The sequence below is a fragment of the Carlito syrichta genome, unplaced genomic scaffold (assembly GCF_000164805.1).
Source record: "Carlito syrichta isolate Samal-C Ts95f unplaced genomic scaffold, Tarsius_syrichta-2.0.1 Scaffold289394, whole genome shotgun sequence".
Taxonomy (NCBI): Eukaryota; Metazoa; Chordata; class Mammalia; order Primates; family Tarsiidae; genus Carlito; species Carlito syrichta.
Window position 1 is genome coordinate 2872 of NW_007233490.1, and position 26526 is coordinate 29397.

Here is a 26526-nt window from a genome sequence, read left to right on the forward strand (position 1 = left end):
CATCACACCATGGAAGAGGAGAGGGAAGCCCCTCTTAGGCAACTTCTCCCAGCCTAGCAAAGAAGTCACTACTTTGGGATCTGCACAGGCTTCGAGTTCATTGTCATAAAAAAGCTGAGAGGGCAGCGCCAGCAGGGCCACGTGGGATCTATAGTTCTTCACGAGCTTAGTGACCTACAGGAAGAGGATGGGTAGTAGGTCACAAGGGGAAGCTGGCACACAAAACAGTTTCTGCCATGGAGAAGCAGTTCTGCAAAGCAAATGTGAAACCCATGTCAACTTCTGCCCCTCATGTCACTTATCAGCATCATCCTCTAGGATGACTGAAGAACCAAGGGTTCATTTTAATAGAAAACATGAATAGCAGGAAAATAGAAGAGATGGCCTCTCCTGGTTCCTCTCCTGGGTCTGGTGCAGCTGAAAAGTCTCTCAGAGGCTCCTGTGGCCAGGAGAGAGGAAGGCGGACACCTGCACAATGCAAGCTTGGCCCTGAACCTGCTGTCATGCTACTCCAGCCATCAAAGAAAGCCCCATGCAGCCCTGTCTCAGCTCAGCTGCAGGGACAAAGAAGCTCCTGGGCCCCTAGGCCAGGATGGTTATGGACACCATGAGTCTGGGTGGCCTGGCTGAGACTTTACTGATGGAGTTGAGGGCGATTGTGACATCACCAGCATGTCGAGCAACTTTCCTGTTTGCCTCCAACTGGCCTGGAAAGTTCACTCAGTGCGGGAAATTCTTTCCTTGGTCCTGGCTTGACATTAATCAACCTCACAGCTTCATCTGACTCAGTGTGACAAATTTTAACTCAGTTATGAGACTAGCCTTCAAGGTGTTACTCAAAACTTCAAACATAATCTAGTGTCACAGCAACTCTGCTTGAGCTGGATGGAGCAGGGAGCTGGGGAAAGAGAAAGGAGGCTCATTGGTCCCAGGGCTACCATGGCTTCAGCCACTCTGGGGAGAAAGGTGGAAGGTGCAAGACACTGGCCAGGCCCTGCATAGGACAAAGCCTAGATCTCCTGTGGGATGGGGGTCTGCTCACACTTGTGGCCATGTAGTGAGTGTGTATGCTTTGGAGATAATGTAGTGAGGACAGTGGGGGCAGCTGACCTTCCCTTACAGTGGCCTAGTACTTCTACCCACATCTCAAGGGCAGCAGGTCCTCCAGAAAAAAGAAGCTGGCAAGTCAGGAGCATGAGATGCAGCTCCCATTGGGCAGCAGTGCTCTTAGGGACCCTCTGGGCCAAGCAGCTGTTCTCAGTGCTGTCTTTCCTTGGAGGTAGCTTCATGGACTCTTCTGATAGTGGGTACCTATCTTGTAGGTGGTCCTTCAGGAGGCCTTCCTCAGTCTGAAAACCCCCTTCTACCACTGACGACCTGGAATAGGTTCTAGTCCTTTTCCCTGAAAATCTGCCCATGATCACTACACTGTCTATTCCACTGAATGTCAATGTTAGTCATGTGAGCCAGATGGAAATCTATTCTTGTATGTGTACTCTACGAGTTGAGAGGCTAATGTCACTTGGCTCACTGTTTAATGGTGGGCCCTAGAGACCCAAGCTCAGTGTGACAGGAGAGCCCAAAGATGCAGATTCCAAAGCTCATCCCTCAGAATTTGGTACAAGATCAGCTGAGAGCCCACCACCTACACCTTAGTGAGCACCTCAGGGTCAGAGATCACACAGGGCGGCACTCCCTGTAGTCGAACAACTTTCCTGTTTGCCTCCAACTGCCCTGGGAAGTCTTGCTTTCTTTCAAGTAAAGTTATACAACTTACTGTTTTTCCTACATTCACAGAATACCACCGATTTAATAACTTCTTTGACTGTATCCGACCCCACAGAACCTCAGCCATCAGCAAGACTGCCTGCAATTGCCAAACCTCTGCAGGGGACCCCGAGGAAGCACATGTCCCAGTTCCTAGGACAAAGTAGGTAAGAAGGCAGGAGGAGTGAGTTCCTGCTGCCAGGCTCATGACTGAGGAGACTTCTTAGGACAGTACCTTCACAGGGAGGCTGGGGGTGGTGGTGGGTGTTTCTGCCATGGTGGGAACACACCCCACCTGCACTCTGCCCATGAACACATGGACTTGGGGACACAGAGTGAGACGCTTGATGGCTCCCACCTAGGCTTTGGTAACTTAACAGAATCAAGCAGCAGCGAGCTTACCAACAGTGGATTGTAAGTGCCACAAATACTAAAAGCATTTTCATCCTTCTGGTAGGCAGGTCGAGACATCAGCCTCTCCAACATAGACACGTTCAGCCCATACGCCATGGAGAGTCTTGACTTAATGACTGGGCCAAGCTGCAAGGGGTCTCCAGCGAGTACAATCTGCAGAGAAGATACTTGATAGTCCTATGCACACATTCACAACCATGAAGGAGGAGGGCCAGGCCAAAGTGCATGGGCAAGCAGGGCCCCTGGTCACTCAGGCTGTAGGAGATGAAGGGAGAGGCTGGGAGATCAGGGAGGAAGCTGACAAGGACTTGGAGAGGACAGTAGAAATGGAAAAATAACCAAAATGGCTTGAGACACAAGCTCCTTCCTAGAATGGTCTCCACCTGCTTCCTCAAGCCCTGCCATCTGCCAGTTCCTGCAGTCCGGATGTCTCTCCTGCCAACCTCTCAATGTGCAAAGAGACAGAGAGCCCTGGGGATGTGGCCTGTCCTCTGAAAGCTTCAGTGCGCCCAACCCTGGTGGACCTTTAGTGTTGCTCCCTGATGCTCTGTTTTGCTGAAGGCTCAATGCTGTACTGACATCGTGCTGCCGATCCCTGTCCCTCCCCTACAACTGCCTTGACCAGAGAGGTAGCTCACCCCACATCACCCCGACCTCCCTCCAACCTTCATTCTTTGCCGGGGCCCCTCCCCTGGACTCCACCTCATAGTGCCTGATGACCAGGGGGTGGGGAGCTGCCCTCAGGCTAGCATTCAAAGATAGGGCATCAAGAGCCTGGAACTACCATGCAAAAAATACCAGATGAGCATGTACTAACTGAGTAGACAGTGAGAGGATGGGGAGCTCAAGATGATGCCCATGTCACTCTCAGGGCACCCCAGGAAGCAGTGAGGAGGCAGTGACTCAGACAAGAACATCTGCTTTGGATAAGCAAAGCTGGAAGATGGGGGCAGCCAAAGGGAGTGGGCGAGGCAGAGGCAGCCAGGCCTCAGGCACTGTCTTCTCCTACAGACACTGAGGGCTCATCTAGGGCAGGACCCCAGGTGTTGATTTTACCATGGCACCCCAATAACTGAGATGCATTTTAACATCTAAGTGAACCAGTTAAGACAAAGTGGCCACATTACTCCAAGGCCAAAAAGATAACACAGGATGGGAACAAGGTGCTCCATGGCCTCTAGTTCCAATGCCAGGAATCCTTTCACCTGACTCCTTAAAGTATTGACTGTCACCTGAAGAACGCTGGTACCCATCCCTGAGGGAAACATGATCAACAGGGAACAGCAAACACACAGCAAACAGCAAATGGGCCTTACCTGGCCACTGACATCTGAGACCAGCCCCAGAGGAATTAGGCATTCAGGCTCACTCGCCTGCCCGGCCTCATCCACGAACACGTGTGTGAAGTGACCAATCCTAGAACCAAAGGTGTTCTCAATGGTAACTCCTGTCACATTGTTTTAGCAAGCAACACTCATGACACAGGCTGGCAAAGTCATGCTAGGCACATGTGTCACAGCAGGGCTGCCCAGGGCTGTGTGAGGGTAGAGAGCCTGGATGTCACAGGGCTGGGAGTGACCATGGGCCATAGCCTTTCATGAGATGCCAAATAATCTACATCAGCACCTGGTGCTCCGTGAACAACAGATGTGTTTAAAAGATCTGTAGATGGACAACAGGTGAGGAGGGCTGGATAGAAACAGGGTCCCAAGAGGCTCCTCAGGGCAGTTTCCTGGGTACAGAGTGCTTATGGCATGGTTTCAGCTCTACATTTGATTTCTAGTGATTAACCAGAATGCCCAGGGTTGAGTCCTAGCTACCCACTTCCTAGCTGTGTGACCCTGGGCAGGTTGCTTCCTCTCTCTATTTGCGTCCCCTCTCCATTTCCTACATGCCACGTGAGACATGGCTGCTGTGGAAGCACGAGCTGGTCAGGGTGAACAGTGAAAACAGGCCTGGCTGGGCAAGTGGCCACACAGGGCAGCTGCTCCCTCCAGCTGTCCATCTTCCCTCAACGTGCCCTCCTGAGCCGCTCCCAGCAGGTCACTGCCCCACCTGCCATGCCAACAGACTGAGGCCACAGGAGCTCAGAGGAACAGGTCAGCCCTCTCTCCAGACCCTCACCACAGCCAGCTTCAAGGTAGCATGTGACACCTCCCCATGCCAACACCGGAAGGAGTAGATTCAGACCCAAGAGGACAGATCTCAGCCAGCCCCACACCAGTCAGAACGAAACTTGGGCCTATGCCCTTCTGCTGGCTGAGCCGGCACTCCCTCCCTCCAGCCTAGAATGCTGAACAAATTCTGTCACCTTTGATCCTGGAGTGTCTCACAGAGGGCAGAAACCCCCAATCAGACACCTGTTTGGGAAAGTCCATGGTAGTGCCAGCCCCCACAGTGTCCTGCTTCCCACTCCTAGTGGGCAGACACCACTAATTGCAGACCTGAATTTGCAAATCTCCAGATATAGACTCACAAGTGACACCCACTCACTCCTCACTGTGAAAATGAGGAAATCAGCACACTTCCATCTTCCCTCCCCGTGCTCCTGACTCCTAAAAAAACCAACTGGATGTATCTTTACTAGAATGTAGTGTTTCTCAGTTTTCAATTCCATGTTAATTGCAGTTATTTAAGTCACCTGTACCAATTACACTGCTCCTTCTGTGCACCTTTGGAGCATCTTGCTGCTCTAGTGCCCCTTACTGACCCTGTAGGCCTCTCAAGCCTGGAATATCAGCACCTTCCCTGCTCCTTGGCTCCTGCCTGGAGTTTTGCAAACTGGTGACCTGCCCTGGCTGACCATCTCCTCTTCCCATCTGGACATTGACTCCATGAGAGCAGGGTCCATGCCTTTGAATAGGCCTGCCCTGCGCTGCACAGGGTCTTGGGCACACCAGTAAGGTACAGCTCAACAATGAAGGAGCCTGGGTTTGTTCTTTCTGGCAGTTTCTCCCTTTCCAGGCTTTAGACCTTTGATTCATCAACACATGTTAACATAAAATCCCTCTCTCTTAATTAGACCTGCACAATATAATCCAGGAGCCACCCCACCTCTTGGGCACCTTATGAGTACCTAGTAGGAAATATGAAATGCTCTAACAATAAACACTGGGTGGAATTGGAAGACTTGAACCAAAAACAGTGTTGCATTAATCACTGTCACACTAATTACATGATAGAATGATATTAAGTATTTAGGATAGTAACTTAAATACATGGAGCAATCATTACCACATTCCATGTGGGGTTGATGGACACACACGGTGCATGGCAGAGGCAGGTGAGAGTGTGTGTGGACTCAGGTGAGGTTCACTCATGGTCACCCTGACAGCCACAGTGACACTAGACAGTATCCTGGGGGACCATCTCCAGCCCATCAGGGCAGGTGAGGCGCTCCCTCAGGGACCCTTCTCCCTCCCTTAGCCCTTAGTCTGCCACCTCACCGTCTGGCTCTAGCCCTCAGAGGGGCTGCCTGTGTCTTCCTATTTCAGCCTCGCCACATCTCTCTGAGATGAGATTGCCTTGTGCCCTGCTCAGCCTCCTCAGGCTCTCAACCCTTCCTCCCAGCTTCCAGGGCAAGTCCCTCCATGATAGCCAACAGCTCAGGATGCTCCATCTCCCCCCGCCTGTCTCCTCTGCAGAGTCCTGCCACACAAGGGGGCAAATGTGGCCTTAGAGACTCCAGCTGTTTCCTGACAAGCCTGCCTTCAATAACCCCTCGATGGGACTTGCAACTCTGCTGAAAAGCTCTTCAATGGGACCAAGTCCCAAGGTCTCTCCACAGTCCACAAAGCCCTGACACCAGGCTTCCACTTCATTACCCTGCCATTCTTGCCCATGAGGTTCTGGCTCTGCAGTCCCTTTGGGATACCATACTCAGGGCTTGCTAACCACAGGACATTTGCATGTGCTAGTGCATCTTCCCATCTTTCCCACTGTCGAGACCTTCAGGTCTTTGGGGTCTCAGCACAGACATCCCTTCCCTGGCCCCATTTAGGTACGTGTACGCCCTGTTCACCCAGACAGACCCTCACACACCATGGACCTTCCTCCAGTTTTGCCATGTCTCTGTGCCACCAGCCACCCTTCAGACAGATGCTGGAAGAGGACACCGACTTCTTTCCTGTGAGACTCTGGCCCCTACTTAATGCCAAGCACTCACCTCACTCCAATTTCGTAAAAATGTCCTGCAGTGCTGCACGTTGTAATGACGATCCTATAGCGGCAAGCTTTCCAGATGTCTTTTCCATCTCTGCTGTATGCTTTGATGTCATCAGTGATTGCCTGGGCCAGGAGGGGGGAGGCAGTTTATTTTTCACATGACTAAGCATTTCTTTAAGTTGGACAGAATCACAAATCTGAAAGGAATTCTAAGAAATAATCTTGCCCTGTTGCCCCTTCTTAGTTCTGACTAGGTAATGATTTAAGGTTGTTTTCTTACATTAAAACATTGCATGCTTCCATTATCATTTCAGTCCATGTTGTGTGGACTCTAGAGCCATGGACAGAACATAAGATCCTATAATTCCCCCAAAACAACATTATACGTTTCGTAGATTCAGTTCTTTGTTAAAGCAATGCTTCACTCTAGAAGCAAAGCAGAAATGTATGATTTCCCAAAAGGGATGTTTAAAACCAAGCCAATATAACAGTATTCAAAAGAAACAGTCCAATTGACGATCAAATACAAGAGAAAGGTGAGAATTGTGTTTTTCTTTGTTCTTTTTTTTTGAGTTGGAGTTTCACTCTGTCACCCAGGCTGGAGTACAGTGGCACACTCATGGCCACTGTAGCTCCAACCTTCTGGGCTCAGGCAAAGCTTCCACCTCAGTCTCCCAAGTAGTTGGGACTACAGGCATGTGCCACCATGCCTGGCCAATTTTTTAGATTTATTGTAGAGATCAGGTCTCACCAAGTTGCCCAGGCTGGTTTCAAACCCCTGGGGTCAAGCAATCCTCTCACCTACACCGCCAAAGTGCTGAATTTACAGACGTGAGCTACCACACCTGGACAGAAGCTGAGAATTTAACAAAGCTAAGAATGGGACTGATTATACAGAGAGTGTGAGAAAGTCATGAAATATTCAGGAAGAAAAGTCACCTGTTTAGCAGATTTTTGGCACAGGGCAGTGGCAACTCTCCACCTCTTTCCTGTCTCCCTTGCCCTTACCTGCCCACTGTCATTCCCTACTCTTCAAGCAGTTGGTCCTGGGGCCCCATCCCCTGACACTGGGTGCTCACCTCCTCCAACCTGCAGGTAGCATTCACCCTGACCATGGCAGCTGGCCGCAGCACCTTGCTCTCATGTAGATGCAGACACATAAGGTCAGCGGCACAATCAGAGGGTGCACAGATCAGAATCCGACTGTCCGGCATAGCAAAATGTACCTGCATCAAAGACACAAAAGAAACTAAGAATCATAAATGCCATCCCTGCCAATTGGAAGCCATGATCCTAACATCCAGCACACATGGGTTCGTGTGCAGGGCCTCAGCTGTCATCCCTGACATCTCTGAGACATAGGCCCACGCAGCCTGAGATTGATGGTCAGCCTCACCACACCAAGACCTAAGGCTGGCTGCTAAAGCTCTCTGCGCTTACCAGGATCCTACACCACCTTTCAGAAATGAAACTGAATCACATTCATTTGCACGGTACTGAGGCAAGCATGTAATAGATGTCTGCCAAGCTGGATCCTGAATGACACAAAAATACTAAATATAGACTGTCTTCAACTTATGATGTTATGACTTAGGATTTTTTTGATTTTATGACGGTGTGAAAACAATATGAATTTGGTATGCTCCCCAACTTACAATGGAGTTACTTCCTGATAACCTAGAAATGGATTTCAACTTACAATGTTTTCAGTTTATTATGATACATTTATTGGGTCACCCCACCATAAATTGAGGAGCATTTATACAAACACTTTCATAAATTTAATTTAAAATATAAACAGAAATAGCCAAAGCTCTGCAGAATGGTAGCTTTAGCTACTGTTAGGGTAACTTCTTTTCTGTGGCAAAGTTTCATGATGCGATTACTTGGTTTACTATGCTGAAAATAAAGAATTTCCTTCTAAACCTATGAAATAAGCTTGTAAAATCCTACATATTCTCATAAAGTTAACTAAAAATTATGAAATAGTTGAGATTTCTCAAACTCTTAACAAATCTCTGATTCTACAATTTAATCTCAGCCTTCCTGAACACAGACACGTGAGGACAACACACAAACAGTACAACAGAACCACGGCAGCCACAGTGCCACTGCCCTTACCTGTAAAATAGCCTCTATTATTGTCACTGTCTTTCCAGTCCCAGGAGGTCCAAAAACAACATATGGGAGGGGGCGACAGTGGCCACTAAGAATTCTTCTAACTGCTAGCTTCTGATTTTCATTTAGCACTGGATTGAAAAATTCCTGCTCTCTTGCATTGGGAGTCTGGATTTCATCTATGGTGTTCAAAGTGGAGAAACAGCTTCAGTTAGACTCAAACAGCTTTGAACAGCTGTGGGCATGCCCTCTCAGGCATCAGCACAGGCTGCATTAAAAGCAAAAATGGAACCACAGATGAGGACCAGCTCTTCGAGTGACCATGGGTAAGACACGAGCATAGTGTGTTCCCTTTAATAATCTGTTCATGCTTTGGCAGACGGAGTCAGGAAAACTAATTTAGCTTTCTGAGAGAAAAAAAATTAGGCCATTTAATGGATTCTTCTGCTTTGTATATGCAATATCACCCACCAATATTAGAGACAGGCTTTCAAAATGTCTACATCTTATAAGAGAGCACCTGGTAAAAGTGATCCACCACCTAAAAGTCTTGAAAGGATTTCAAGTAACATATTGAGTCTCCACTTGTTCTCCAGTCAAGGTCAACAGAGGCCAACTGTCAGAGGCCATACACCCCCCTGACCATTCTACCTTCTATATAAGAGTGAGTTCTTCAAGGTCCCTCTTCTCCAGGCACCATTCTCTTGCAGGCCCTTCACTTACCCCCTGACAAACACATACCCAAATCACTTGTCACTGCAGCACAGGCTACCATTCCCGGCAGGCTCTTGGCACCAACATTCCTCTCCTTTTTCCATTTTCTTTGGTCCCTTGGGGTTTTCCTATCCTAGAAACACAATGTAGAAAAATGATTTAGAAATATGGCTTGGTGTTTTCACTGACTTAGTGTAAAGAGCATGCATAAACATTTACTAGTGTTCCACTTATTTAACAACTTTTTGGTGGGATCACAGGTCCGATCCTTTGATAAATAATGAAAATAAAAAATATTGATAGAAAGCTGCCATCACTTAATTACTTTTATGGGATAAATTCTAGAATCTATAAGGCTGCTGCATCAAAATCTTTTATATTAAAAATTTGACACATATTGCCAAATTTTAGTCCAGAACATTAAACCAATATACCCTCCAAAATTTGTTGTGTGAGTTTTGCAGAGTATAATTGATATAGAAGGCACACATAAGTGTATCATTTGACAGTATGACACGTGTATGTACCCGTGAAACCATCACAATCAAGATGAACAGATCCAAAGCTTCTTTATGCCCCTTTGCAATAGTTCCCTCCAGTAACACTGGTTGCCTTACATGTTCTAGAAGTTTATATAAATGGAATCACATAGTATGTGCTCTTTTCTGGTCTGACTTCTTTCACACAGGATAATTGTTTGGATATGCATCTACTTTTCTGTATCAACAGTTTGTTCCTCTTAATGCTGAATAGTATCCCATTTTAAGAATATACTACAATATGCTTATCCCTCCACCTCTTGATGGATATTGGGCAGTTTTCAGCTTTGATGATTACAAATAAGCTGTGGTGCACTTCATGTATGAGTCTTTTATGGCCACATGTCTTCATCTCACTAGGATACACACAGAGAGAAATGGTGGGATCATATAGCAGGTGCTCACCTGGCTGTTATACGAAAATCTTTTGCACAGTGGTTGTCCCAATCTGCTCCCACTGGAACAACTCTGTTCCACTTGTCCCATGTGCTCTTCAACACTCGGCCCATGTTCTAAATTTTGGCCATTCTAGGAGGGGTGCTGTGGTACCTCATTGTGGTTTTAATTTATTTTCCCTAACAACTAATGATGTCAAACTTCTTTTCATGGGCTTATAACCATCTGTATATATTATCTGGTAAAGTGTCTTTTCAGGTCTTTGATCTACTTTTACAAATTGAGTTGTTTCCAGAGTACTTCAATATGTAATCTTGACACAGGTGCTTTATCAGATACGCAATTTAGCAAATATTTACTTAGTCTGTGTCTTTTTTATTGTCTCAACAATGTCTTTCTTTTTCAGAACTGGGGTCTTGCTCTGCCACTCAGGCTAGAGTGCAGTAGTGTGATCACAGCTTTCTGCAGCTTCCAACTCCTGGGCTTGAGCATCCTCACACTTCAGCCTCTCAAGGAGTAGCTCATACCACCACATCTGGATGTTTAACAGGGACTTTTGAACAGTAAGGTATTTAATTTCATTGAAGTCTAATCTGTCAGTTTTGTTCTTTATAAATCATGCACTTAGTGTCACATAAAAAAACCTTTTGCATGGTCACAGAATGTAGAGATTTTATCTCATGTTGTTTTTTAGAAGATTTATAACTTTACGCCTTATATTTAGGGCTATGGACTATCAGTGAGAGTCAATTTTTATATATGCTATGAGGTACAGGTACAGAGTCACATAGTTGCATGAATACTCTATCTATAAATTAATTTTGATAAAACAAGCATCTCGATAATAATGAGTCTTCTGATCTATGAGATAAAAACTATCTCCATCCATTTAGGTCTTTTAATTTCTAATCAATGTTTTATAGGTTTCAGTAGGGAACCTTGGTAATCTTATGTCAGATTTATCCCTAATGTTTAAAAAATTTACGAGGGATGACCCTCAAAAACCATAATTATATTTTGGAGCTGGAGGCCCCTTGCAGTACAGGCTTTTCCAACTAGGTAAGTGTTTTAGGAACCCATTGGCCTCAGTGTATCAGCTAGCATTACTGTGAACAGCTGCATTCAGCTTCAGCAAATTTTTTTGTGGGGAGTCTTTCAACCTGTTTGGCCATTTCATCATGGGTGATTTACTAGTGCATCTGTGCACACTGCGCTGAATGTTCAGCAGTCTTTTGTTTGTTTTTTTTTTACCAAAAACCACATTACCCTTGTGCCCCACCCTCTCTATTCACCCTATCTTGCCCCAAGACACTTTTGCTTCCCTGGACGAAAAACATCCTCAAAGGGAAACATTTTGCCAATGTGGAATAGGCGAAACAAAAAAAAGCAGAAGCACTTAAAGGCATCAAAATATATCAATTCAAAAAACCATTTTGAGTAGTGGAAAAAGTGTCTCAATAGGTGTATTGAAGGTGGTTGAAGGTTAAACTTGTAAGAATAAATATATACATTTTTAACAAATTAATTTCAGGTTTTTTTGGTCTCCCCCCATACATGCTCTTTTTAATTCAATTTCGGAGTTTTTATAAAAAGTATGCAGAAATACAATTCAGTGTTGTATACTAATGTTGTATCTTATAATTTTGGTAAATCATTTATTAGACTGTTCCGTTTTATTTTAGATTCCATGTGATTTTCCATGTGATGTGGATGCTTCTTTTTGCCTGTCTACAACATACAATGTTGAACAGAAATGCTAAGAGTGGTCTTGCCTTCATCCTGAGCTTTCAGAGAAAGAGCATTTAGGTACTTACCATTATGTAGGTTTTTCGTAGGTGAAGGACATACTCTTGCATTTCTAGTTTGCTGAATTATTTTTTTAATCAGAAATGGATGTTGGATTTTATCAAATGCTTTTTCTGTATCTACTGTGATGATTACCCTTTTAAAAAAAATTTGCTTGTTATTTAAACTGATTGCCCTTTGAAATGTCAAACCATTCCTAGGATGAGCCCTTCTTAGTTTCATATATATTCAATTTGCCCAAATTTTATTTCTGCATTTTGGGGTCTATGTTCATAAGTAATACTGGTATTTGGCTTTCTTCTATCTTTGTGATGTTGTTTTGGTATCAGTGTAATGATGCCTCATAAAATGAGCCTGGAATTAAACTAAATTTCACTAAGTTGAAAAGTTTGTGTAGAACTCATAGTATTTCTTCCTGAAGTGTTTGACAAAAATTGACCAGTGAAACTACCCAGGCATGGAATTTTGTGGCAGGATCAAGATAAATTGCTTTAACTGTAAGTTCAATTTATTAAATAGATCTAGGTTATGAATTTCGGTTATGAATTTCTTGTTGAGTAATTTGATAAATCTTACAACAAATTTTTTAAAAATATAAACTGTTAACTTTATTAGCACAAAGTTGTTCATACTTGTATTAGTCAGGGTCCTCCAGAGAAACAACCAACAGAACCAATGGGGAATGCATGCATGCATGTGTGTATGTGTCGGATAAGGGAGGGAGGGAGGAGAAGGAGAAAGATATTTACTACAAGAAATTGGTTCAAGCTGTAATGGTGGCTGAGAGAAGTTCAAAGTTCTGTAGTTAGGAAGCTGAAAACCTAGGAGAGCCAGAGGTGTAAGTTATATTCTTAAAGCTGCAAGCTTGAGACCCAAGAATAGAAGACCAATGTCTCAGCTCTAGGCATTCAGGCAGGAGGAGATTCCTTTAACTATTGGGGGCGAGGTATGAGATGTAGGCAGGTGGCTAGCTTATTTGTCCTATTCAGGCCTTCAATTGATTGGAAGTACCCACCCACATTACAGAGGGCCATGTATGCTTTTACCACTCTACCAACTCGAATACTCATGTCATCCAAAAACTCCTACATAGATACACTCAGAATAATGTTTGAACAAATATCTGGGCACCCTGTGTCAAACTGACACATAAAATTACCACATTAATATCCCCTTATCTTTTAATACCTATAAACTCTGAGATAATGTCACATTTTTCATTCCTGATAATGATAAATTTGTGTCTTCACTCTTTTCTTCTTCTTATCAGTATGGTTTGAGATTTAGCAATTTTATTCACCTCAAAGGACCAGCTTTTGGGTTCATCAATCTCCCTGCTGATTCTGTTTTCTGTTTCATTGATCTCTACTCCAATGTTGACTTTTTTTTTCCGCTTTGGCTTAGTTTCAATTGTTATTTTTTTGTTTATTAAGGAGGAAACTGAGGTCATTGATTTGAAACTCTTTTCTTTTTAAATTTAGGCAGTCGATGGTATAAATTTCCCCTAAAGAGTGCTATAACAGCATCTCACAAATTTTGATATGTTGCATTTGATTTTTATCCTGATACTTGTTAATTTCACTTTTTTAATGTCTTCTTTGACCCATGGATTATTTATAAGTGTGTCTTCAGTTTTCAAATATTTGAAGGTTTTCTAGAGGCTATGTTATTGATTTCTAATTTGTTTCCATTCTGTTTGTTATTTTATTTTGTATGACTTTAATCCTTTTAAACTTGAGACTTGTTTTTGGACCCCAAAATGGTATATCTTGGAAAATGTCCCAATAATACTTCCAAAGGAAGTGGATATATTCTGCTATTGTTGGTTAAAGTGTTTCATAAACTTAACTTACATCACTTTGGGTGGCTCTGTTGTTCAAGTCTACTATATCCATGCTGATTCTCTTTCTTTTTAGTCATTAATGGAGAAACGTATACCAACATTTCTGACTGTAACTGTACATTTGTCTATTCTTTTTGAGGCTCTATCAGTTTTTGTTTCATATACCAGGAGTGCCAAAAAGTGTATACACATTTTAAGAGATATTGAGAGATGTATGCCAAAATCAGAAGTGTCTAGATGCTGATGATCACCACTTTGAGCACCTCTTGTAACTGCAGAGTCAAACATGACTTATATTCATTGTATTGAGTATTATGATTTTAATCCAGTTTTTTTCCTTTCTTAAAATGTGCATACATTTTTTGGCACACTCTGTATATTAAAGCTGTTATTAGGAACACAGAATTTAAATTTTTATGTATTCCTGATGAATTATTTTATTTATTATCATGACATTGTTTTCTTTATCCTGATAATCTTTGCTCTGAAATCTACTTTGTCTGATATTAGTACAGTGACTCTACCATTCTCTTGATCACTGCCATTTTTATCTTTCTTTCTGATTATATCTTTTCCCATCCTTTTAGCTTATTTTGATGTATTCTATATAATCTTTTTTTTTCCTTTTTACATGGAGCATCTACTTGGGTTTTTCGTATTTTTCCAATCTGACAACCTCTCCCTTTTTATTGCAGTGTTTAGACCATGTGCATCAAATGTAATCATTGATATGGTTAGAGTTCAAACTAACACCTAGCTATTTGTTTCCAGTATTTTATCTGTTCTAGGTACAAAATTGTATTTACTAATTTGAACATCCCTCCCTCACTAAATGACCATAAAAATGGACAGGAAATCAGTACATTTATAGCAGCCTTGCACATATGTCCTTCTTTTACTTTCTTCTAATTAATTATTTTCATAATTCCTTTTATTTTCTTTGTTGGTCTGTTAGCTATAACTCTTTGTGTTGTTATTTTAGTGTTTGTCCTAAGGCTTAACATCTTTAACAGCTTACAGTCTACTTGATGTGATATTATATCACTTCATATGTCCTCTAATAACCTTACAATATTATTATCTTCTCCTATTCTCTGTCCTGTTGTTGTCATATATTTGAGATCTATCATTATTATAAAGTTCACACTGTACTGCTATTATTTCAGCTCCAAAGTCAGTTAGCCTTTAAAGAATTTTTAAGATAAATGCTTACATTATCCACATATGTATCATTTCTAGTTCTTTCTATCACTTTGTATAGATTCTCAATTCCGTGTGATATAATATTTTTATGCCTGTGGACCTTATTATTTCTAGTAGTGCAGGTTTTCTAAATTGACTGTTCTTTAATTTTTAAGATTTTATGTCTGAAGTAGTTTATATTTCAACTTCATTTTTGAAAAGTGTTACAAGGCATAGAATTCTGGTCGACAGTTTTTGTTTTTTTCAGTATGTTAGATATGTTATTGTCTTCTGGCCTGCTGTACTATATTTTTAAAAAGCCTGCCACTATTCTTACTTCTGCTATATATGTAATAAGACCTTTTCTCTCTCTTTTAAAGACTAATATGTAATAGTTGCACATACTTTAGTGGTACATGTGATTTTAATACATGCATATAACGTGCAATAATAAAATCAGTGCAATTGGGATAGCATCCATCACCTCAAACATTTATCTTTCATTTATATTAGGAACATTCCAATTCTTCTCTTCCAGATATTTTGAATGATACCATCCATTATTAGCTGTAGCCATGCTACTGTACTATCAAATACTAGATCTTGTTCCTTCTGTATTTTTCTATCCATTGCGTAACCTTTCTCCATTCTCTCCTACCCTCTGCTTTTTTTTTTTTTTGCAAAGAAAGAAAAGTTTATTTAAAAGTAAATTAGAGAGAGAAAGAGAAAGGAGAGAGAAGATTCACCTCCCCAAGGTGGGGAAGGGGCCAACGCCAGGAAGCGTGGCGACAGCCATACCTCAGAGAGCACATGGCCACACCAGAGTCTAGTAAGGCAATGGCCTACCCTCTGCTTTTAAGATTTGATCTTTATTACTGGCTTTAAACAATTTGATTATTATGTGGCTTAGTATAAGCAATTTGATTATCATGCACCTTGCTGTAATTTTCTTCATGTTTCTTAAACACAGTGTTTTTGGAGCTTCCTGGACATGTGCGGCATTATAGTTTTCCTCAAATTTGAAAACTTGCAGACATTACTTTTTCAAACATTTCTCCTATGTTTTCCTTTCTGGGACTCTAATAACATGTATATGAGGTTTTCTGAAATTGTCCCATAACTCACTAATGCTTTTTTCATGGTTTTTCAAAAGATACTTTTTTTTAGAGAAATTTCAGTGGTTTTTAAAATGTTTTTTATCTCATTTACGATAGTTTCTATTGCTATGTCTTTAAGTTCACTATTGTTTGTTCTCTATTGTCTAGTCTGCTGTTAATTCTGTCCAATATATTTTTCATTTCATTTCATTTTCATTTTTCATCTATAGAAGATACACTTGTGCCTTTTATATGTCTTTCATGTCTCTGATGTGCTCATGTCTTCTGCTTTCTTATGAAAATGGAATATAGTTATAGTAACTGTCTTAATGTCATAGTCTACTAAATAAATCATGTTATTTTGGGATATGATTCCAGTTGAGCAAATTTTCTCCTTATGAGTTGTGGTTTTTCAGTTTGTTTTTTAAAAAGATGTCAGATGCTGAATTTTATACCTTGTTTGATGCTGGACAATCTTACATTCCTATAAACATTTTTAAACTTTGTTCTAGAATGTAATTAAATTACTTGGAAACAGTCTGCTTCTTTTGAGGCTTTTCATCATACTGTGTCACTCTGGGCCAGAGGAGCCTTCAGTCAAGGGCTCCACTTTCCACACTCCTGAAGCAACACCCTTCTGGTGACTCTTCCTGATAATCTGTTAATTATGAGGTTTCTAGCTGGGCTCAGTGGCTCAGCCTGTAATCCCGTACCTTTAGGAGGCTGAGGTGAGTGGATTGCCTGAGCCCATGGGTTCGAGACCCACCTGGGCAACTTGGTGAGACCTCATCTCTACAATAAATCAAAATGAACCGGGCATGGTAGCACGCGCCTGTAGTTCCAGCTACTTGGAAGGCTGAGGCAGAAGGATCGCCAGAGCCCAGCAGGTTGAGGCTGCAGTGGCCGGGAGCGGCCACTGCACTCCAGTCTGGGTGACAGAGTGAGACTCCAACTCAAAAAAAAATAAAAAAAATTATGAGGTTTGCCTTTTCTGCCAGTGTGAATAAATTACTTTTGGCATTGTGTCAACTTTGAGGGTCGTTTTCTCTGTTCTTTCTAGCTGGTTCTTTTACTCACAGCATGCACTAACCAGTATTCAGATGAAATCTCAAAAGGGAACGTCTAGATCCCCAGAATGGTCTCCATATTCTGCCCTCTCCCCAGTACTTTGCCCTGTAAACTCTATCCGCTTCTTCCTCCCTTCACTTCCAAATTTTATCTCCTTAACTTTGGTAGAATACTAGGCTCTGCCTGGGATGTCCTTTTCTGCTCTCTGGTCAGAACATACTCTGAAGGCTGTAAGTTGGGGAAATAACAGGGTAACCTCTTTTGTTTCATTTCTCAGGAATCACTGTTCCTATGATAGCTACATCCAATGTCTGAAACTCATTTTATGTTTTTTGTCTGGTTCTGAATTGCTTCAGGCAGGAAGGTTAAGTCTGATTTCTGAATTTCCATCTTGGTTGATGTGTGGAATGCTCCTGAGTCTATTTTCAACCTAGGTAATCCATTCGAAGATAATGTTCTGCATTTTGAAATATTAAGATTCAGCCAATTAGAAATGTGCCCACCTAAATATAAATAGCAGCACCTACCCCACCTTACAGGCAGACCCTGACTGAGAATCAGGCAGTGAAATGGACTCACAACGAGGTGATAAAGCAAGCACTGCATTTGTGCCCAATGAAGACCACTTTCTATTTACAGAACAAAAGAAACTTCAAATATAAAATACACAGCAGATGGTTTTCATGGATAACCTTTTGCTGTTTCATTTATAGTATTTTCCATGATTATGCAGGCACTTTAAAGCCACCATTTTTGCATGTTGGATAGGGAATATACAATGACAAAGGGGTTTATAAATGTTAGATATACTTTAAAAATTCATAGCATGTATTTAAAATATGCTAATTAAACCAAATTTCTATAGCATAGAATTGTAAGTTGTAAGCTGTATCATGGCATGGATGCTTTTTGTGTTACTAAAAACACAATAATATATAAAACCACTTAAGTTTTATTCACAAAACTACACTGAGAGCCCAAGAGAATAACTGGCACATAACAGACATTACACCACTCTTTATGGAGTGACTGAACTATAGAAGTATAAAATGAAGTATCTTTGCAACATTCACAAAGATTACAAATATTAACAATCAGCTGTGTGTGCTTCCTGCCAGACATTTTTTTTTGGGGGGGAAGGAGTCAAGGTCTCCCTCACTATCACCCAGGCTGGAGGGCAGTGGCATGATCATGGTTCTCTACAGCTTCAAATGCCTGTGATCAAGCAATCCTCCCACATCAGCTTCCTGAGTAGCAGAGACTTCAGGCATGTACCATCATGTTTGGCTAATTTGTTGATTTTTCTTTTTGTAGAGATGCTGTCTACGTTGCCTAGCCTGGTCTCAAATTCCTGGGCTCAAGCAATCCTCCCCACTTAGCCTCCCAAAGTGCTGAGATGACAGATGTGAGCCACCATGCCACCCCTTCCATATATGTTCTGTGCATGTACAGTCACACAATGTACCTGAGTACATACAAAAACTATTTAATTATAAGATAATAATAAGATCATGCAACTCTATTATCTTTATATCTGCTTTTTATACTTATTATAGTGTAGCTATCTTAGCTCTATATATAATTCCATATAAAATTAATACTAAATCTATTTCATGAAAATTTTGTTTTATTTTAACAGTGATTTTGGATTTTGTTTAAACTACACTCTTCTGAACACTCCAGTCAAGTGAATTCATAACATTATTTATTTAAATAGATCAAGTCATCAAAGCACTACCTTGGTGGTAGACTGTCCATTTCTTTGGGTGTCTTGTGCATGGCTCCAATTCTCTCTCACTTGAGGATACCTTAAATTGATTTCTTCTGGAAACAACACTTTTAAAATGAAAAAAGGTAAGAACATACATATAACAGAAAAGCTAAAAAATATGAATAAAGACTAAATGTTTATGGCTGAACCTAAAGTAATTAATATTCCACTCTATTATTTTTACAGTGAAAAATAAAAAATACTATTTTAAAATTATAGCATTATACCAGTACTTCATATTCTTTGCAACAAAGCCACTTGTTTTTCTATTTGTTATGTACAAAAAATGAATTACATTATGAGGGGAAAAGCATAGCATAACCAATTCTCAATTATCTCAGAATGTTACTTTTTGTTCCTTATTAAGTTGAAATAGTAAGAAAACACTGAAACTCCCCAATAGCAAATAAAAAAACATGAGGGAATCACATAACTTTACATCTAATGTCATGATTAAAGAGACTTTCACACACAACTTTATATAAAGCCTATAAAAATACTCTGAAAATATGTAACACTGTCATTCTAAAAAGATAATACCTTTTGCACCTAGGTAGATAACTTGTTCAAGTGCAAAGTGGCACCATCTGCTTGAGGTCCTGCCAGAAAGAAAACAACATAAACTAACCTTAAGTTCAGAACTATGAAGGCTGTGATAGGACATGGAAATTTGATTGCCTAATATTTAAGTCAATATACCCAGGTAACCTCTACAAAAATTTTATAAATAATGACTATATCAGAGGGTCACGGTCTTATAAGGTCTCAAAGACATTACTGGAAAACTTACAGGACTCATCAGTCACTTCAATAACATATCTATACATAACAGAAAATTAGAAACTTTCTAAGAAAATTTTCAACACTGAAATATCAGAATAGCAGGAACTCTTCCATTCTGGAAATATTTATGTTCTAAAATATAAAATGGACAAGTAAAAAAATGAAAACAGCCTATAAAGTGTGAAAAAAAGATTAATATTTCTGTTTCCCAAAAAAAGTCATTTTGAGCTAGGCAAGGTGGTGCATGCCCATAACCTAAGCTACTTGGATGGCTGAAGTGAGAGGATCGTTTGAGGCCAGGAATTCAAGACTGTGGTGAGCTATGATTGTGTCACGGTACTCCAGCCTGGGAAACATACTGAGACCCCAATTTTTGAAAAAAAGAGGGATTTTTATTTTAAGAATTCAGACCCTTGAAATTCACTGAAAACAAAAGAGAGGAAAAAAGATGGAATATAAAAGTAGTTGATCAATATAACCAAACCTTCACAGCACAAACGACTACATATATAAATGAATATATATATATATATATATACACAAATGAATATATATATATACACTCTAACTTCTCCATGGCAGAGACAAAACAGAAAAGCTTTCAGAATCTTTGCACTGGGATGGCTGTGAAACTGCCATCAAAAAAAAAATTTGCAAAGCTACCATGATAATAGTACCAAGCAAAGAAGAAAACTATATCACCTGCAGATCGCTATCTTACCTACTAATAACAATGAGAAAACATGAATAAAATATTATCTAATAAATTCCATATTTCATTGGCACATTAAATTTTGCACTTTCTGTTAATCAGATGATATTTTAAACAAAGCTAAAAGTAACAGAAGTGGAGAAGATATATCTCAGAAGACATTATCAAAAAGAATATAGAAAAAAACCCTTTTAACTAATAAAACTCAGATGAATTACTGAAAAAAGAGGAGAGCAAAGGACACAAGCAAGCATTTTAGAGAAGATGAACATTTATGACCCACAAACACAGGGGTTCTCAACCTTGTAAATGATCAGAGAAATACAAATCAAGACCATCCTGACCTATATCACACACCTACCAGATTGGAAGAAATTAAGAAGACTAATTAAGAAGACGAATAAAATGAGCTTTCAGGAAAGATGTCAAGGATAATGATCAACACGTTATTATACACACTGACACCAGAAGTCACTGATGCAAACGTCTGTGAAGCTGGACACAGGAATTTACCCCAAACCCAGAAAGCCCATCCCTAAGTATGCACAGCAGCTTGTTCATAATACAACAAACAAATGAACAGGAAGCGATGAAACTTCCATCAACAGAAAAACAGATACGGGATGGATATCTACACAATAGCATATAATGTGGTGGGAAAATAAGTGAACAATAGTTACAGACAACAACGTGGAGACATCCTAGTAACATATTGTTTAGTGAAAACCTCAACGCCTAGAAACTACGCAGAGCAAGTTAACCTTTCACCAAGTTCAAAAGAATTAAAACCAAAGAATACATTTTTCATGTGTGAACACAAGACACCCAAACGCTTTCTTGAAAAGTACGGGAAAGACAAACGCACGATTCGAGTTAAAGCTTGGGGCATTTAGTGGAGGAAGGGAAGGCACGGCTGGGTGGCAGGTCACAGGACGACTCATCGAACAAGTAAATACGTGAACAAGACCGAGAAACCACTGGCTGACGGTGACTGTGGCATGAACCAAAGACCTGGTGTACGTACTGTCCAGAAAAGAATAAAGAAGCAGACGCAGGCACCGATACATCTGGAAAAGCGTCTGATAATGAAGTGGTACACATAAGGCATGCAACACGAGTGCACGGGTGCACAGTGCCACGCAGGAAACACAGGCCCTCCGATGACAGGCACGTGAGCACATCCTCATCACTACGGAGCTGTCAGCGGACTCACTCAAGAGAAGACAGTTCTATCAAGGATGAAGAAACAGCTGCACAAAGAATCACTAAAAGCCTTACCTATTATATGTAAACTCCACATCCACAGGTTCAAAGTTATATGCTTCTTCAAATTCTGGATTCACTTTAAGTGTCACATCTTCTTCATGAATCTAAAAAAGAAAACACAATTTAATTTCCATAACATTACACTTGATTTCTTGGAAGAATAATCCCTCTGTATCCACTAAAACATCATTACAAACTCATTCTATAACTCTGAGCTAAAATTTGATATCTATCTGCATGATTAGTTGAAAAGAATTAAATCATCATGCCATGGAATTATACAAGCAGGAAGAACTGGTAGACGTATCCTCTCCTACCAACCATACTCTACTAAACTCCTACACACTGGGCCACAGCCTCCACTGAAGCTGAAGGAGGTAGACTGGGTGGGAGGCCACAGATTCCACAGGGCACAAACAAAACAATCACAAGCGTTGCCTTGATCAAAAGGTCATGGCAAGAACTCCCCTGGCAGTCTAGGAAACTAGCTATTCTGGGAAGCCCTCCAGCTAAAGCCAAGACCTGCATCAAACAGCTCTGCATGTCCATGCCTAGAAAAACAGGGCAATTCGGAGGAAACGTAGGAAGAAAAATAGAAAGGAAAGTCCCAAACTGAAAGGAAGCTTAAACTCTTCCAGTTGAATAAGGGAGCGACCAGGCAGTGCAGGTTTCCTGCAGGTCAAGGCTGACACCAGCACAGGGTCGGGCAGCTGTGAGCTGAGCATCTGTCTGCGGACACTGGCCTGCGATGTGAACGGGACGTGCAGAGTGGAGTGGTGGGCCTCATCCCGCCAGCAGTGCTCCGCCCACCCAGCGGAAGCGACCCCACCCCCTGAAAAGGAAAGCACACTCAGCATGGGCCCCTGGGTTCCGCCCAGATTAAGAGAAGCGACAACAAATTCATTAGCAAAGATGACTCCTCTCAGAAGGAAAGAGATCACCAAGAGTGAGGGGCACCACCTCCAGCGATCAACAGACTCAGGGCCCAAGGATCTCACATACTGACATGATCATGGATGAGAATTTGAAAGCTACACATGGAATTAGAACGGAGAGACAAAGATAGGCAAGCACAAGACAACGTAGGCACCTTGCAGGCAGCTGTAAAGAGTCAAGGTCAACACTTGGGAATGAGAGCTGGACTTGAAGGGCAGGAAGTGTGCTGGGGCTTCCCCCAACCACATGCTCCCAGTACACAAGACGGCCCTCATGGTGGTGGCCTGAGGGCCAGGAGCAGTGCCGGGCATGGGCTCTGCCTCAGGAGCCTCCTCTTCCTGGGGCTCTGGAACCACCATCCCCAGTGAGTGCATGCCCTGCCAACGGCAGACGGTGGCCCCGCTGACCATCCTACCAGCTGGTACCGGGGAGGACACACAGGGCCCCTGCTTGTGGCAGACAGCCACGTGGCCTGACGGGATAACGACTCGTTCTCGATGCCTCTCCTCGGCTGCCACCCCACCTGCGGGGCCCTCCCGAGGCGTTCGAGAATGCCATCACGATATCCCACACCAATGCTCTGGCCAGAAAATTAAATCTGAGAGAATCAAGAAAAGCGATGGGCTGACATCGGCAGAGTTGACCACTCTTACCAGCCGGAAGCAGCTGACTTCACGGGACCGTGAGGTGTCCAACGCCAGGGTCTCTGAGGGTGCCGCAACCACTCCTGAGTGTGGGGCCTGCAGCATCAGCTCTGAGGTGGTCACTGCATGATGCAGCCGCTCCAGAGCCAGACCCCGAGGCTCCCAAGCCAGGGCTCAGGACGTGTTGTGGCCAACCAGGAACTCTGGACTTACAGCCAGAATCCAGGTGCCTTGAGGCACAGGACAGAGGACCCTTCATGTTGAGGGTGGCCACAGCACCAGCATCCAACACTGACACGCCGGCAAGGCCAGGCGTGGTGCCTCTGTCTGCATCCTCATGAGACCAGCTCTGACACACTGTTGCTGTGGTTTGTCCTACAAATCTCCCCCAACCCCTGTTCTCCAAGCCTGGCTCGCCTACCTGAGGACAATTCTGGGAGCTGCTCACAGGTCTCAAAAGAATGTCTCTTTTGCCCCTACCAGCTGCTACAGCCTTGTTACAGGTACAGGAAAAATCCCGACCGAGGTAACCAACCGTCCTGGCCTACACAGGGACGTCTATGCTGCTCAACCATGAAGGCATCAGCCTCTATGCCGCTGCTTGGGTCCTGTGCACCATCTGAAGTGACCTCTCATGCCCTTTGGGGCTACTAAAATTCTTTTGTCTTATAAGGCTATCTCAGTGTCACCTGCTCCTCTTTTCCATACACGGACAAGTCTCTCTTGCGTGCAAGAGTGATTTATAGGAGTCCCTCCCTCATCCTCAGGGAAAGCCCTCCCACTACCTCTCAACACTGTGCTCACCCCTGTCACTGAGCTGGAAACAAACAGAGGGCAAAGCTCGTGTCTTACGTGGCCCAACAATCAAGTTCGCGAACTCATCCTAGAAAAAGGGCAACCTATCTCACTGCTGAATATTACTTGGTCCCTTCTGAAGTACTCCTCTTGGGAAGCTATGCACTTATGCCAGCGCCCAGGCCACCGGTCAAAGCAAATTTGGAAATCCTTTCTGGAATGGCCATCATATTCCCCTTGATGTCCTGAATGTCATCAAATGTCTTCCGTTCCATATTTCCTTTAACTTCGGGTTAAGAAAAAAGGCACCGGGGGCCAGATCAGGGGAGTAGGGAGGGTGTTCCAGTACAGTTATCTGTACAGTGCTGGCAACATACATGCATGGTGGCAAGTTTGTGACTTTGTCAGATTTCAACAAATAAGATGACAGTTCTGATGGCCATTCTAGAAAAAAGCATGCCAAAATCGCTTTGATGGGTGGCCAAGGTGCTGGCATCGATGCATCGCTTCCCAAGGAGAGTACATCAAAGGCGACCATAGTGACATTCAGCAACGAGATATGTAGTACTTTTTCTGGGATGGTTTCCGAAACTAATTGTTGGACCGGGTATATCACAGTCCTCGAATGCCAGACAAAGACGTTCTATGAATTATGCCACAGCATCAACCCTCTATTAGGGTACAGAAGGGGGCCGGTTTGGCAGTAACAGCCACGTGTTGCCTCTTCTTTGGATCCTTATCAGACCCTTCCAGCTCTCTCAACCTTTTCTTCCTTTGAGAGGAACGCCTTTGGTACCTTCCCTTTTAATTTTCGATGTGAAGGCATGTGTCTTCAGCTTCTCTGATGCACAGGGAATGCATTTCCCTTCTCATTCGGATGCAGCATCATTCCCAGGGTTACACTCAGGACAACAGCAGTGAAAACCAGCTCCTCCATCACAGACCCCCCCCCCACCCCCCGTCCAGGCAGAACCATCTGGGTCCCCTGGTTAAGCCAACAAACCTTCCTTCAGACACACATATGAACTGTGACCTTTTAAGGGCATTTTTCCTTGTGAGGCTTCTTTCGCTCTGCTAGCTCTTCTGGAATACATGGAGAATGCCTAAATTCAACTCAATACAACATCATAACTCACAAATAACCTAGAAGGTAAATATGTTTTACGTGGCTGAAAATCAGAGTATTGCTTGACATAGTCAGTTCCGCTCATGCATCAAACACTATTTAACGATTCACAGTATCTTCAAATTGTCCTAAACGCATCCAATGCCCAAGGGAGCGCCGACCCCGCCCCAAGAGCCAGGGGCAGGACTGTTACCTTTTGACCATCAGATGGGCTAGTCCAACATTAACTCACTTAGAGAGTTCTCTCACCTCAATCACATAGCTGATGTGCTCGATGACATGTCCATCATACTCGTGAGTTTTTAAAATCAATGTATCACCTAGTTAAAAAAATATATTTCCATGTGTAAGGCTAATACAACATTGCTAATTTATGTGCTGTACTAAAAAACCCAACACTGGAAACGTGGAATAAAACAACTGCTTTAACATAAGTGTAACAAGGGGACATGCTTGACATAATCAGGCTGCAGATCAAGTTTTAAGTGAAAGTCGAATCAAAGGAAAGAAAATGAGAGAATATGACTGTATCGTTGCCCATCTAAAAGTATTATTTTCCTTATGAGTGGTTTGTCTGCTAGACTCCCGGAAAACACGGCATTTAACAAACACACCTGCATACAGAGAAGGTGTACTCTCAGTCAACCCCGGGACCTCCAAAACCAGTAAGTTCCGGTTCCTTTTCAGGAGGACTCCACTCATTTTATACTTTGTCAGTTCTGTTTTTGCTTGAATCTCCTCCAGCCACAGCAAAGTTGAAAACTTCTCCTTGTAATTTGACATGTTCAAAAGCTGAAAAGAAACCAAACATTGGCAAGTTAGCAAGAGCAGAGCAACACATGGAACATATCCATGTCTGGGAAAGCAGCAGCTGTGAAGCCGCAAAGCCCGAACTGCTCAAGTTCGGTCGACAGAATCCCAGGCGAGTGGACTCCCAGCCAGAGCTTATGAACGTGTCAGCATGCTTCCAAGGCCTTCAACACGAGGGGGCCACAGGGCTCCAGCTGGACAACGTCCCTCCCTACACTGCCCACCCCAACGTCTGCCCTCCCTGCTCCTTTGATTTCGTCAGATCTTTCGGAGACCTTTCTGGAAACGGTAGAGTTTGGCTTCCACACAGGTGTGAAAGAAGACACACTCTCCAGGTCTGGCTAAGGGAAAGTAACCAGACTCACCTTTGTATCTGAAAAAAGAAAGAAGAGAAAAACTTAAAGACCAACAGATGGAGAAATACAAAACAACAGACACACGGTCTCTCAGTTGAAGAGATGGAGCTGGGAGCCCGAGCACACAAGTGCCAGAAAAGAGAGAGTAGATCGGGCAGCGTGGTCTAGAGCTTATCAGAGGATCCACTCTGAGCTGACAGCTGAGCACTGAGCACTGAG

General features: G+C 42.7%; 1 protein-coding gene across 1 annotated transcript; it reads right to left on the minus strand.

Moving 5' to 3' along the window:
* LOC103256408 (RNA helicase Mov10l1-like) lies at positions 1-26324 on the minus strand (the record flags this gene model as incomplete). Its single annotated transcript, XM_021710526.1, has 13 exons — positions 1-174; positions 2170-2334; positions 3498-3597; positions 6347-6468; positions 7425-7571; positions 8467-8642; positions 9187-9310; positions 18847-18944; positions 19420-19478; positions 21653-21744; positions 25391-25461; positions 25756-26034; positions 26227-26324. Coding segments are annotated over 13 exons (1705 nt in total), but the record flags the coding sequence as incomplete, so codon positions are not given.
* Positions 26325-26526: the final 202 nt, after the last annotated feature.